Consider the following 13,233-nt stretch of genomic DNA (forward strand, 5'->3'; position numbering starts at 1 on the left):
AGCAAAGACTTTATGAATAAAATCCCAATCACATGGGAACTATCACAAAGAATCAACAACTGGGATCTCATCTTATTAGAAAGCTTTGGCACAGCAAGAAAAGCCACCAACACAGTGAAGAGACAATCCACAATGTGGGGAAAAAATACTTGCCAACTGTTCTTGAGAGAAAAGATTACTATTGAGAACATAAAAAGAACACACACTCACACATACAAATCAGACCTCTCTCAAAAAAAAAGAAGCCTCTCAAATTTAGGTACCCAGTCCAAAAATGGGTATCTGAGGTGACTACACACTTTACAGATGAAGAAATAGAAAGAGAAAATAAATATATGCAAAATTGTTCAATATCACTGTTCATTTGAGAAATACAATTGAAAACAATACTGAGAGTCCATCTCACTCCAGAAGAATGGCCATTATCAAGAAATCAACCAATAACAAGTGCTGGCGATGCTCTGGAGTGGGGGAGAAGACAATTTTCCACTATTGGTGGGAGTTTAGAGTGGTGCAATCACTGTGGAAATCAATGTGGAGATTCCTTTAAAACTAGGATTGGAAATCTCATTTGACCCAGCTATTCCCCTTCTGAGTATGCAAAAGAATTAAAAACATCATACCACAGCAATATATCTGCACTCATGTTTATAGAAACACAACTTGTATCTAGTTAAATCTTGGGAACAACCTAAAGGTCCATTATCGAAGGAATGGATAAAAAAAGATGTGGTCTTTCTACACAGTGGAGTACTACACAACTGTAAAGAAGGATAACCTGTAGACTTTCATAGGTAAATGAATGCAACCTGAGACTACATTCATAAGTGAAATAAGCCAAAAGCATATGAGGAATTTAGTACAAAAAATACAGACATCAGAATCGTGGCTGGAGGTGCATGAGAAAAGGCCAGGCATCAGCATGAAGATGCAGCGGCCAGGTATACTTGACTCTCCAAGGGACAAACAGAAACCTGGAAAGTTACTGGAAGTAGCGCTACTTGGTCCAGTAAGTCCTGATAAGCATCAGTCTCCCAGGTGGGTGACGAGAGAATGTGAACCCATCCAGTCCCCAAATGGCCTTTGTTCTTCCCATGGTCCCTAGCTACAGGACTTGTTTTCTTATTGGAGTAGTGTTAGCTAAATGGCTGTATTTGCTCTTATAGGTTGATTGTGGCTTGACCCACACTGTAGCCACGTCGCAACTTCGCTGTGTAGATTACCCTTGACAAAGGGCTAATTAGGACATTTTTAGAGGGCTGAGGATGCCTCTGTCCAGAAATACTAGAAGTATGTTCTGATGTGTGTGTGTGGGTGTGTGTGTGTGTGTGTGTGTGTGTGTGCGTGTGTGTGCAATCTGATCTATACCTCAGGAAATGTGCATTTTAGATGTATTGAGAATATTTAAAACTATGGATTCTCTTTATACTACCACTGATCTTAAAAACTTGTAAAATTCTCTATGAAAGATCATATAGTCTCAATAGCCACTGACATGCTTTAGAATAAAGTTGAAACTCAACTAATCATGAGCTTTGATTCAATAGTTCTTTTCTAAAATTCCTTTTAGCAGAAGCAGTTAAAAGAAGAATAAGTCATAAAGTTAAGTCAAAATGTCAAGCCCAAGAACACGCAGATAACATGTATCTTTTGCATTTCTGTCGACATGTTTGAATATTGATAATTAATTCTGAGTGATGATTCTAACATAAAGTATTTAACCATTTTTAAAATACAAATACAACAAATTCTTAATTATCATCCAGTTATCTACCAATGGTGTGCATTTTCTATATGGAGATGTTTTAGAAGTATTCTGTTAGTAAACATGAAGTCCAAAAGAGCTTGAATGTCTGACTCAGACAGGCCTCCTCAATTTCAAATGTGATGCTGAATGAGAGTGGAACAAGTCACTTCCAGGGTCTTAATGTTCTTTGTAACTTCTACAGAAATCTAAATAAAATATCATGTATTTACCTTTCCTCAATGCCAGAAAAATGATCAATTATGCTCTTAGTGTGGATTCCTTTCCCAAAGAGACGCCACAAGATTTTGTTTCCCCACTGAAGAAGGTGCTGCGCATTGCCTCACTTTACTCTGCACTTCTGCAGTACACCAGATGGGATTATGAGGGCCAAATGCTTGTGGAAGGCAGCTACAGCCTGAGGATCTTTGTGTTTGATTTGTAAAGAACAGTAAGTGGCTCGCCATGGAGGTGAACTCAAGAGCGAGAGCCCCAGGAAAGGCCAATTCTGGATTCTATAGTGCCAAAAAGCAGTGGGAATGGTGGAGACCAGATCCATCCTCATTTTCCAGGAGCCATGGAGGTCCCCATGATCCTCCTGTGGCCTTAGTGGAAAGGAGGGCCCTGAAGACAAGACTGATGGTGAACGTATTCTCATGGTTTCACTATGAGTCAATACATTTTTTTATAATGAATTATTTACTAACACATTTTATACATTTTAAATTAGGTTTTTGATCCCCAAATATTGATTACTGAGACTATCTTAATATAGTCTAACTACAATTTTTATCAAATATGTGATTTGTAATTTTTTTCTGTTTCTGACTTTATTTTCTCTTAATGGCTGTCAAAGGATTGAAATTCTTACTTTCATGAAATTAAATTTAAGAATACATCTTTTATGTATCATGTTTTTGAGACTGAATTAAAGTCTCTGACTCAAAGTTACAAAGAATTTTTTTTTCTGTTTCTAACATTTTTGTGATTTTGGATTTTCTCCGCCGTCTAGAGTTTACTTTGAGTGAAGGTTGTGTATGGAGCAAAATATGGATCAGTTTGCTTTTGGAGGTGTTGATTTTTTAATTTTAAATTTATTAGTCCGTGTTTATTATACATAAGGATTACATTCCTCATTGGGGTTGGTGCACAGGATAGTATATCTTAATTCTTTTTGCATCTCTTTCCTTACCCCATTTGTGTTTCTTATTTTCATATATTAAATTTTGTGACATTACTTGTGAGACATAATCTTTCATCCTTTTGTCCAATAAATTGTGCTTTGCTCAAAATCAATTGACAATATGTATGTAGGCCTACTTAGGGGCACCCAACAATGCTTCATTGGTCTGTATGTCTTTCTGTCCAGCATCAGACTGTCTTGATAATTACAGCTCTGTAATAAATCTTCAAGCAAAAGAAGTAGATGTGTTGAAAACAGACTGCTTTGTTTCCAACCTTGAGCAAGAATTCAGTCTGTCACTGAGCTACAATGGTAGTGGTAGTAGTTCCGTAGATGCTTTTTACCAAGTTGAGGAAGTTCCTTTCGGTATCTTTCTCTAAGTCTCTGTTATGAATGGATACAAGTTTTTTTTTTTTTTGAAATTGCTTTATCTGCATTGTATTTTGTCTATAGAAGTGACTCCAATTGAACCAAACTAGCATCAATAACAGAAAGACAACAACAGGGGCTGGGGAGATGGCTCAGTGGAATAAGTGCTTCCCTGGGAAGCACAATGGCTTGAGTTCAATCCCTGGTTCTGCAAAAAAGAAAAGCAGAATTAACTTGAAGAAAGACAACAACAGAAAAATCACTAAGCTCTTGACAGCTAAGTAGCTTCTAAACAATCTTATTTCCTGTGTGAATCAGGCAGAGTTATTGGATCTTGGGTGAATATGATATTGCTGAACTCCAACTCCACAAAAGACTGCTAACCCTCCCACTCATCCTGTCACACACACACACACACACACACACACACACACACACACACACACACATACACGCACACTCCATGCCAATCCACTGTGGGCTTCCCAAATCATGGTGAAGAGATATCTCTTCTGCATGTTTAGGGTTACTTGTTTCACTAAAATAGCTTTTCCTACCCCACATAGTCCTGCTACCTGGACACGTCTAGTGTGACACTGTCTCTCTCAAGCTTCCTGCTTCAAATGCCACGTTTTATACATGGTCACTGATGCTTCAAGAGCAGCACTTCATAGTCCTGGGTGATGGAAACCCACCCAGCTTGTGGTGTACCAAGTCTATGCCATCATCACTAAATTAAGTCACAATCTCTTTCCTAGATTCCTCCTCATAATCTTGTGGAGGTGAAATCTAAGAGGTAAAAGCTCAAAAAGACAAAAATAAAGAAAAGAGATTGGACCACATATATTTTCAAAGAACATACATACACACACACACACACACACACACACACACACACACACGAAAATGACTTAACCATTTTAGATCCCAAGAGCCAAATTCCTATCATCACGGTTAAAGCCCAGCCAAACAACTCTTCAAATTATTGCCAATATGTGGAAATGTCCTCTGACATGCTTAAAATGATCAGTGTGACTTCAATTATAAAGATCATCTTGGCTATTTTTCCCCCAAGGCAATTTAAAAAGTATTTAAATGGGCTCCTGACAAATGAGCTTTTCTACAAACTACTTACTAAGTATATCAGGTACTGCCAAATCTCAGCCCCTGGATGGGCACTAATTATAATCTCATTTAGAATTTCATTATGGATCCACACTTAGATCCCAGACACGAAAACTTCAGTTGCCTTGCTCACAACAGTCTGTCTCTAAGATTAATGGCTCAAAAGAGGTAACTGATGGACCTCAGCCTAAATACATTTTCAAATATCCATCCCATTATCTGAAGAAACAGCAGGTAGTGCTTTTGTTTGTTTAGTCAGAGAAACAGAGGGTGCAAAGATGTGCATGTGTACATATGAGCCCAGAGAGAAAAATATAGGTCTTTGTCCTTATAAATTCACAAGCTACAAAGAATTCTATTTAAAGAATCAAGGGCACTCCTGTAACAACATGGCAAGGTTATAATTTCACTCGCGCCTCTGTTGGTTTTCTCTCGTTCCACTTTATTTGCTTCTCACTAGCATCGGAGTGCCTCTTCCTTTTCAACCCTCAAGCAAGTTGACATAATAAATCTTAAGAAACTGTCGATCTAAATGTGTGAACTAAAATGTGACTAGTTGCAGCTCTTCTGTTTTCCCAAAACATCATATGGCTGGGGCTAGAGAAAGGGCACACCGTGGGGATGGCTCAGACGAGAGGGGAAGACACAGAGCAGCAGCAGAGAAGGGGGAAGGGATTCCACTGTGCCGGCACAGGACCAATTAGAAGAGACTCACTGCTGAGCTGCTGCCAGCAGGGGCGTTTGTTAGCTGTGGGTAACCTGGTGAGAAAACTGTACAACCTCAGAGGGTAAAAGGAAGATTTTTTTCCTCAACGAACTGACCATTTACACCTATCACAAGCTACCTACACGACTGGACACAGGTGCCATCACAAAAAGGTGTGCAAGGACAGCTGTGCACAGAGCAATTCAGCCAGATGTTTGAGCCCTTCTTATATTTGCGGGACTGTCAGTAAAGTGAAATTTATGTCCAGCTTTTTCACAGACAGTAGCCATCTGGCTGGTAAGTTCCCTATCAAATTGTGAATGATTTCTCAGTCTGATGAGTTAGCTGCTGATTGAATCAAAGACTAAATCTCTGTAAAATATGACACATTCTATGAGTTATCACCATGGTTCTGTTGGTCTCACTGCTCCTAACATGCACCAACTCAGAATCTCTGGAAGTGTCTTTTTTACTCAGTTCCAGTCAATGTGAAAGCAACAAACATAGATGGTGGTGAATTCAGATGACAGTCACTCAGAGGTTCAGGCAAGAAAGACAATGCCATAGAGATCCACCTCATGGAAAAGTTACAGTTCTTATACTTAACTGGGTGAGAGAGAAATGCTGTCTAAAAACTGAAAATAAAGTTCTTCTTGAAAGTTTTGTTGGCTGGCATAGCTATTATGCAGGTCTTTCATCAAAGGGAAAAAGTTTTAGATGAACAGCTCTAAAGTATTTTTATCAATTTGTGGTGTGTGTGTGTGTGCGCGTGTGTGTAGGTAAATCCAAGGCAATAGTTAGGAAACATTAGTATGTATCAGAACTTATTAAAACACTAATTATTGAGCTCCATCCCCTCAATTTTTGAATCCAAAGAGGGATTTGAGAGTAGTCCAAGAATCTCTATGTCTAATGTGTTCCCAAGTGACACTGAAGCTGATGGAACTATATTTTGAGATCACTGGTACTGGGCAGTCTACTAAAACACGTCAAGTTTCATCTCAGGAAACCTTTAGGAATTAAAAAAAATTTCAAGGATTTGAACTAAGTTATTGCTGCTTTTTAAAACTTCCAATATTTTAGCTTCAAATGGCAGTATATGGTTCTTAAAACTTATAGTCAACATCCTTTTCTACTACATTGGGAAGTCCATAAATAAACACAAATCCTGTGTCTGACCCAGGTTAGGGTGCTCTGGGGTTTAAGAAGTAATCCAGAACTCACCAGCTATTCAGGACAACTGAGGCAGGATCCCTGTTCAAGAGGCTTGAGTGTTCATGTTTCAGCTGCCTTGGAGTTCTCAGCTAAATAAGGTTCTATGCTAAGTGCTGTCTACAGTGTACCCTGGAATACAGAGACGGAAGTTCTGGGCCATGTTTTCTTCTATAGACAACTCCCTCCCTGTATTAACAGGCTAGTTAGAAATGCTTCATTCATTACAAGGCACAGCTTAAAATTACAATTCAAGTGCCGTAGGTACTCCACAGCCGATGATTTTCACATCTCAAAATCCCTGTCACTCAACTGGATGCTACCTGCCGCATGCTCCTCTGTGCTTCTTGCCGAGCTGCACAAGGCATGCAGGCCATGGCTCCTCTACAGCCTTCACTTGCACCTCTTTACAACAAATTTTAAAAACAAAAGGGACAAAAAATTCAAGGTTGATGGTAAGAGTTAATGTTTTAATTATTCGATCAGTCTTACATGCCTATATCTGGTAGTCTGAGCAACAAATTTGATGATGCCAATATGTAATATAACAACCATTGTTAATATCCTGTTCTTGTTTTGAAATTCTGTGCCACTTTTTTGTCTTTGTTCTTTTGTTTGTTTCATTCATCTTCAAAATAAATTTTTTTAAAAAGCAACCACACTGACATTTCAGAACCCCTTGCGCTGTGCCTCCTCACCTAACTCCTACTCTGTCTCCACTTGAGTGTTTCTTCCTCAGCAAAGTCTCTCCTGACCTCCCTCCCAGACCTTTCCTTCGGAATTCTCCTCAGCACACCATAGAATGTTTACAGGTTTAGCCTGTAGACCTCAGTGCCCTGAGAGCAGGCACTGTCTGCGCTACCCACCACAGTGGTCCCAGAAACAACAGCCAGTGGGATACAGGAGAGGCTCCAGAACAGCACTGTGTGGAGCTTGCATCCTGCCTGCATGACAAGCAGTGAGAGCTAGAACACATCTACCAGCTATGACTTCCTTTTTCCAACCTGGTCTACAACAAGGTGGGCCCCTAGGTGGTAAGTTGCTCTCATATTATTTTAGAAAAACATCTCTCCCGTACAGTATCCTGATCCTGTCTTGCCTGCCATGGTGACAACAGCAAAGGGAAAGGACAGTGTCTTTTTTCTCCTTTTCCATTTCGTTGGCCGTCCCAGGCTTGAGTTTCCTCAAGAAGTCCTTCCCCTGAGCTCACCGTGTGGAATAGAGTTTTTCTTGAGCTATACTTAGAACAGACTCTAAAGTAGCAGAAAATGCCTAACCAATATTCATTAATATTCATGACTGCAGTATGGTTTTCCGCCTCCTATAGAGCTTGGCTTTTGGATACATCGTGAAGACTCCACATTGCCTCTTACAGCTGACACGCTCAACTTCAGAGTGTATCTACAGCTGTATCCTGCATACCTCACTTGCACAGTAGCTCCAACTTCCCTGCCCCAAACTGCCTTGACCTTCACGATCGTAGGCCTCTCAGACCTCTATCTCCTCAACCAAATCGTAAGTCACCCTTAATTCTTTTTTCAAATATTCCACCAAGCAACAAACCGCAAGTCTGGACTCTGACCACCTCTCAGCACATTGTTTCTACCGGTCCTGCAGTTTTGGCCATTATCATGCCTGTCAAACTTTGGGTCTTGGTTTCCCACCTTGTCTCCTTGATCTGGGGCGCATTCCTCTATGGTCTTTTCTGAAATACACAGTGATCTTGCTAAAATCAAAGTCATCAATCAGGTCGCCACTCTATCTATGTTAATACCCCTCCAAATGCTTCCAACTCAAAAATCAAACCCAAAGCCCTTTCCATGAGTCACAGGCTTTGGCTCTATGACCCCTCTCCCACATCCACACTGTGCAGTCCCACTTACTGTAAGGACCACCCTGGTTTCTTTACTGTTCTCTGACTAGAGCCTCCACCTAAGTTGCAGAGTTGCCCTTAGTATTCTGTCTGCAACACTACCCACCCACCACAGGGCTGGTCCCAGTTTCCCATATAGTAGGCCTTCTGCAACCACCACTATTCCTGTTTTTTGTTTTTGTTTTTCATAATGTCTATCCTTAAGGATAAATTTCACAGAAAAAAACTGTGCTTCAGTTCTTTAAAAATAAGTCTAATTAGGAAGCAGGTAGAAATTATAGGGAAAAAAAAGGTATAAAGCAGAGAGTAAGCAAAAATTATCTCCCAATAGTTATCTGATTAATCACACTTCAGTACAGATCGAAGGATGCACTTTCAAAATAGAAACCATGACTACAAAGGCCCCTCTTTAAAAGCAAATAGTGTGCTTGTCCTTGTGATTGCTGAGTATAAAATGCCTACAGCCTGAAATATCTATTCTTTAAAATAAAAATTCTCCTAGTTACTGATAGATAGAGAAACAAGGTATCAGGGAGAAACAAAATAAAAATAAAAGTTCCTTCGCTGGACAGAAAGGTTCAGCTCTGTGTGAAGAACTTTTTCCTAAGAGCAAATCTGGGAATCCTCAGCAGGCCAAGTCTCTTCACTCTTGAGACTGAAAAGTGATCATTGAAATAACTCATGAAAATGGCTCTTCTTGGAAATCAACGCCCCCAGAATGTCTACTAATCACATCAATACCGTACAATCCTAGAGGGAGTCTGAGGAACATTTAGTTGTGCTGCTTCGAGTTGAAAACTGCGTGATCAAAGTCTATTTATCAATATTCCCAAAGGATGTGCTGGGCAAGAGGACACCAATGCTAATGAACTATTTTCCTCTATTCATGTTGAACTAATTAAAAATACCTAAGCATAAATTGGACACATTTTTGCCCTTGTGAGAGTAAAACCTCTGATGACCTCGAAAAGTTTATGAAGATAGGATGAACCACATATTTTCCATAAGAAAATAGTCTATAGAAAACTGAACCAGTTTTAACATTTGCATTCATCACATCAGAGTACCAGTAATCTTGTCATGAATTACTGTCCAGATATAAGTATCACTTTGTTATTTTGGGAACCAGGAAGTCTGTATCACAATTACTCCAAATATATCCACTCCTTCTCCAGACCTACTTCTAATTCACTTGAGCCCTTTTATTCACTTTTAGGTCCAACTATTTATTATAAAAGATAATCATGCTTTCAAAGCGAACTAAATTCAAATCCTTTTCACAACTGCTTTTCAGTGAATGAATAAAGAAAAATCTGCTTAATCTCACTTAAAGTTCACCTTACCACTCATCTAAATAGAAATTTTAAAAACTTCTGCTTAAAGGTATGATAAAATACACTATGGTCTTGGTTTCAATAGAAATGAATTTTGTAGGCTGGGTAAATGAGCTTATTTGTTAAAATGAACTTATGAGATGTCTTACTTAAAAAAAAAAACAACAGAAGCAAGTTAGTTCATTTTGTTACTTATATTCCTAGCATTTTTAATGCAAAATAATAATTTGTATAAGTAATCATATTTTCTCAGAGGATACTAACTTACCAAGCTTTCACATCAACTTAAAAATTCCTTTTTCTTTCTCTTTTTTTTTTTTTTTTTTTTTTGGAACCGGAGATTGAACTCAGGCCCTTGCGCTTGCCGGCCCTAAAAAATCTTAAATTCTATAGGATATTTTTATATAAAATGTCAACGTTTGGGAAAACTTAAGACTTCAAAGGAAATTTTGAGTAGCTACAATCGTCTGTAGACTACATATAATTCTATTTGCTTTATCAGATTTTCAATTCCATTCATATTAAACTTATTTTTACAAAATGTCATGTTGTAATTTGGTATCACTGCCTAATATATTCGAGATATGTCCGGTAACTTTCTTTTTATTAAGTAATTTTCATGATTCAAATCTCTTGTTAACAGTTTTAATGTTCTCATTAAGCCATACTTGAATGCAAAAACAAAGCCTTTTCCAAGCAGTGTTGAGATTTACCATTTTTATTTTGAAGATGGTGAAAGCAAAAGAAGGAGCGGCTAAAAGATCTAGCAGACAATGTGGTTTGAGTCTCTTATCTAAGAAGATAAGTAATTCTTTTGTATCAAGCCCTGTTACCCTGCAAAGTACCAAGCTCCATCAGGCCGTAATCCATGCTCATTTTATCTAGAGTCAACTAAAGTGGAAATTAATGGGATCCCACCATAAAATCCATGTAAAAGGAGAAGGAATGAGCAGCTCCTGATCAACTGAGAAATAAATAAGATTGATTAGTTCTTTATGTGCTCAGCTGAATATGCCTTTTAAACACGAGGACCAAGCTTATCTCATGTTTATTTTCCTCAAGTGCCTGCGTGTAGATAAAAGAGCTACAGGCAAATTTACTTTCTAAGTACACAATCCGGTATCACAAGCAGATCACAACAACAATAAATTCATCTTTTCAAACTGACAGTAAATGAAGTGTGAAGTGCAAGGCTGGAAATGAAAACATACTGTCCAGACACACACATAAACATGCAAGTACAGAACAAGCTAAAAGCGCTTCGTGCGACACTGTGCCAGTTCTGGACATCTGCAGGATGGACAGTGAATGCTAGCTGTCACCTTCATTTCAGTACCTCAGACTCCCAGGATATAAAGCCTGTTTCTAACATAATGCTTCAGGATCCCATGAGTAACGATGCTCTAGATCATGCACAGTAATCCTGGGGCCGACACCACCCAGCCAAGATATTTCCCATTCATGAGTCATAAAGAACACATACACAGGGCGGGTGAGATAGCTCAGTGGACTAAGCACCTGCCTAGGCTAACACATGGCCTGGGGTGCAATCCCCGCAACCTATGTTGCGCCAGCCCCACCCATGGCCGCTCTGAGCCAGGCAACTGAGTCTGGGCATGGTGACGCACGCCTCTAATCCCAGTGCTGGGGAGACTGAAAACAGGAGGATCACTAAGAGTCTGAGCTGTGTAGTGAGACCCTGCAAAAAATGTTAAAAAAAAAAAAAAAGAACACACATAAATAGGAAATTGATTTTCATATCTCATATATACTGTAAAAAAACACAGCTTGTGGAAAGTTTAGAGGGACAGTACAGTTACTACACCTGCACTCTAAAATTCATCACTGGCTATACACACAGTGTTTTGCACTTGGGTTACAAAACAGATATTTAAGAAAGGTGAACACATGGCCCTATAGTTAGGCTTGATTAAAAGACTGTTCTTTCCTTGGGGAGTCTATCAGGGTTTTGTTGCCCAAAGACAAAAGCAGAACTTACAAATAAAATCTGTATAAAAGTTATTCTGTATTTTTATAAAGAAAGATAAAAGAAACCGTATTAGAAAATGAAAAAGTATATGCAGTGAAATTACTTCTCACCACTGGTTTAAAATATAAAATAACTACAATTAAAACATGTTTTAAAATTACATTATAGCATCATAAAATCTGCAAGGTAAAAATAAAATGCAGCCTCACACAGACTGATCATTTTAGAGTATAGTATTTATTAAATTTTATCATTTATGATCATTTTATATCCAAATTAACTCTGACATAAACTTTTGACATTTAAAAACAGAATATACTGATTTTTCAACTATTTTACTTACATGCGCTTTGTAATATTCATGCAGTGCTCATAATTATGAAATACTGTACATTAATCCTCTCATGCTTATTAAGAACCACATTCAAGGGATAAAAAGAGTCAACATCAATTCATTCTCCAAAAACTGTTCACACATATATTAGCCACTATTTCTTCTAGCTATATATCTATGATACATTCTTCTGCAAAATATATAACTGTAGTCACATACCAATAGTTATTAATGAAGCAATAATAGCATTTCAGGAAAGGATTACAACAGGTGGGACCAAAACTTGAAGAGAGGAGACCAATGGGTACAAAAGTCATTTGAGAACACCATCACACATACTTCAGTGTTTTCCATTTTCCAGTTGAGAAGAACATGCACAAAGTTTTCTGAGCAAATAACTGTTAAGAGTGCATGAAAAACTGGCTTTTGTGTCATACACTGAGAGAAGGCTGCCGCCATGATGCAGGTACTGCCGTGTTCATTATCTTTTAGGTCTGTCTATATCATCTATAGCTGCTAGAAGTTTCTGTCTGGCTTTCTTATTGATGTGGGATCCCAGGCAAACATTTACCAGGTTGGTCAACTGCTTCGTTGAATATTCCTGCTCAAAGAAAGAAGATACAAGTTTAGTCCGCTGAAGACATGTATCTGATCAACACACCAGAATAGTCATATATAGTATTCTGATGTCAGGGGACAGTGTAGAGAATGACAAAGCAGGGAAGAAAAGTGGCAATTACAACAAGGACATAAAAAACAAATTGTTTACTGAGCTATAAAAGTGGGGAATAAGGGTATTATAGTGTTCACTTGAAATAAGCAGAAGAATCTGCCTTACTCTGGCAAAATAATCTGACGTAGCTTCGATTTTTATCACTTAAAAGGTCACACACTGTATGCTTTTTTTCTGTGAAATTGCTATTAGGTTATCAAATACACTGTCATCTCAAACTTTTAAAATGCTACTGATTAAGTATTTTTCTGATACTCTACATTTTATAAACAACTTTAATTGAAAATAAATTTCCAACAAAATAACTGCTCTTCTAAGATAAAAAAATGAATAAGGGAACAGGATCAGAAAGTCGCTGTGTTTTTAGTAAAACAAAGGATCAGAAACTCTTGTATTTATAGTAAAAACTATCTCCATTCCTAAAATCCATATGGTTCTTAAATTCCAGACAATGAGTTCTTAGGATGAAAATAAAACATGAGTTCATGAGAAATTTTTGCATACGAGTTTGGTTCTGGAGTTTGAGTAGCAGGAAGTCCCAGCTGTATACAAAGAACTAATACAAAAAGAGAAAACCTGTTTTTTGCTTGTCTTTTTGTTGTTGTTTAGTTTGTGTCTGTTTATTTTTTT

The 13,233-nt window shown here is 38.1% G+C and overlaps 1 protein-coding gene across 1 annotated transcript in view; it reads right to left on the bottom strand.

The window, feature by feature from the left end:
* Positions 1 to 11,751: 11,751 nt before the first annotated feature.
* Positions 11,752 to 13,233, bottom strand: part of Vps50 (VPS50, EARP/GARPII complex subunit) — a 137,829-nt gene continuing 136,347 nt past the window's right edge. The window contains exon 27 of the mRNA XM_023706534.1: positions 11,752 to 12,471. Coding sequence (XP_023562302.1) covers positions 12,352 to 12,471 — 120 coding nt within the window. The 3' untranslated portion in view covers positions 11,752 to 12,351. The remainder of the gene's footprint in view (positions 12,472 to 13,233) is intronic.

This window comes from Octodon degus, unplaced genomic scaffold (assembly GCF_000260255.1).
Source record: "Octodon degus isolate 3935 unplaced genomic scaffold, OctDeg1.0 scaffold00262, whole genome shotgun sequence".
Classification (NCBI taxonomy): domain Eukaryota; kingdom Metazoa; phylum Chordata; class Mammalia; order Rodentia; family Octodontidae; genus Octodon; species Octodon degus.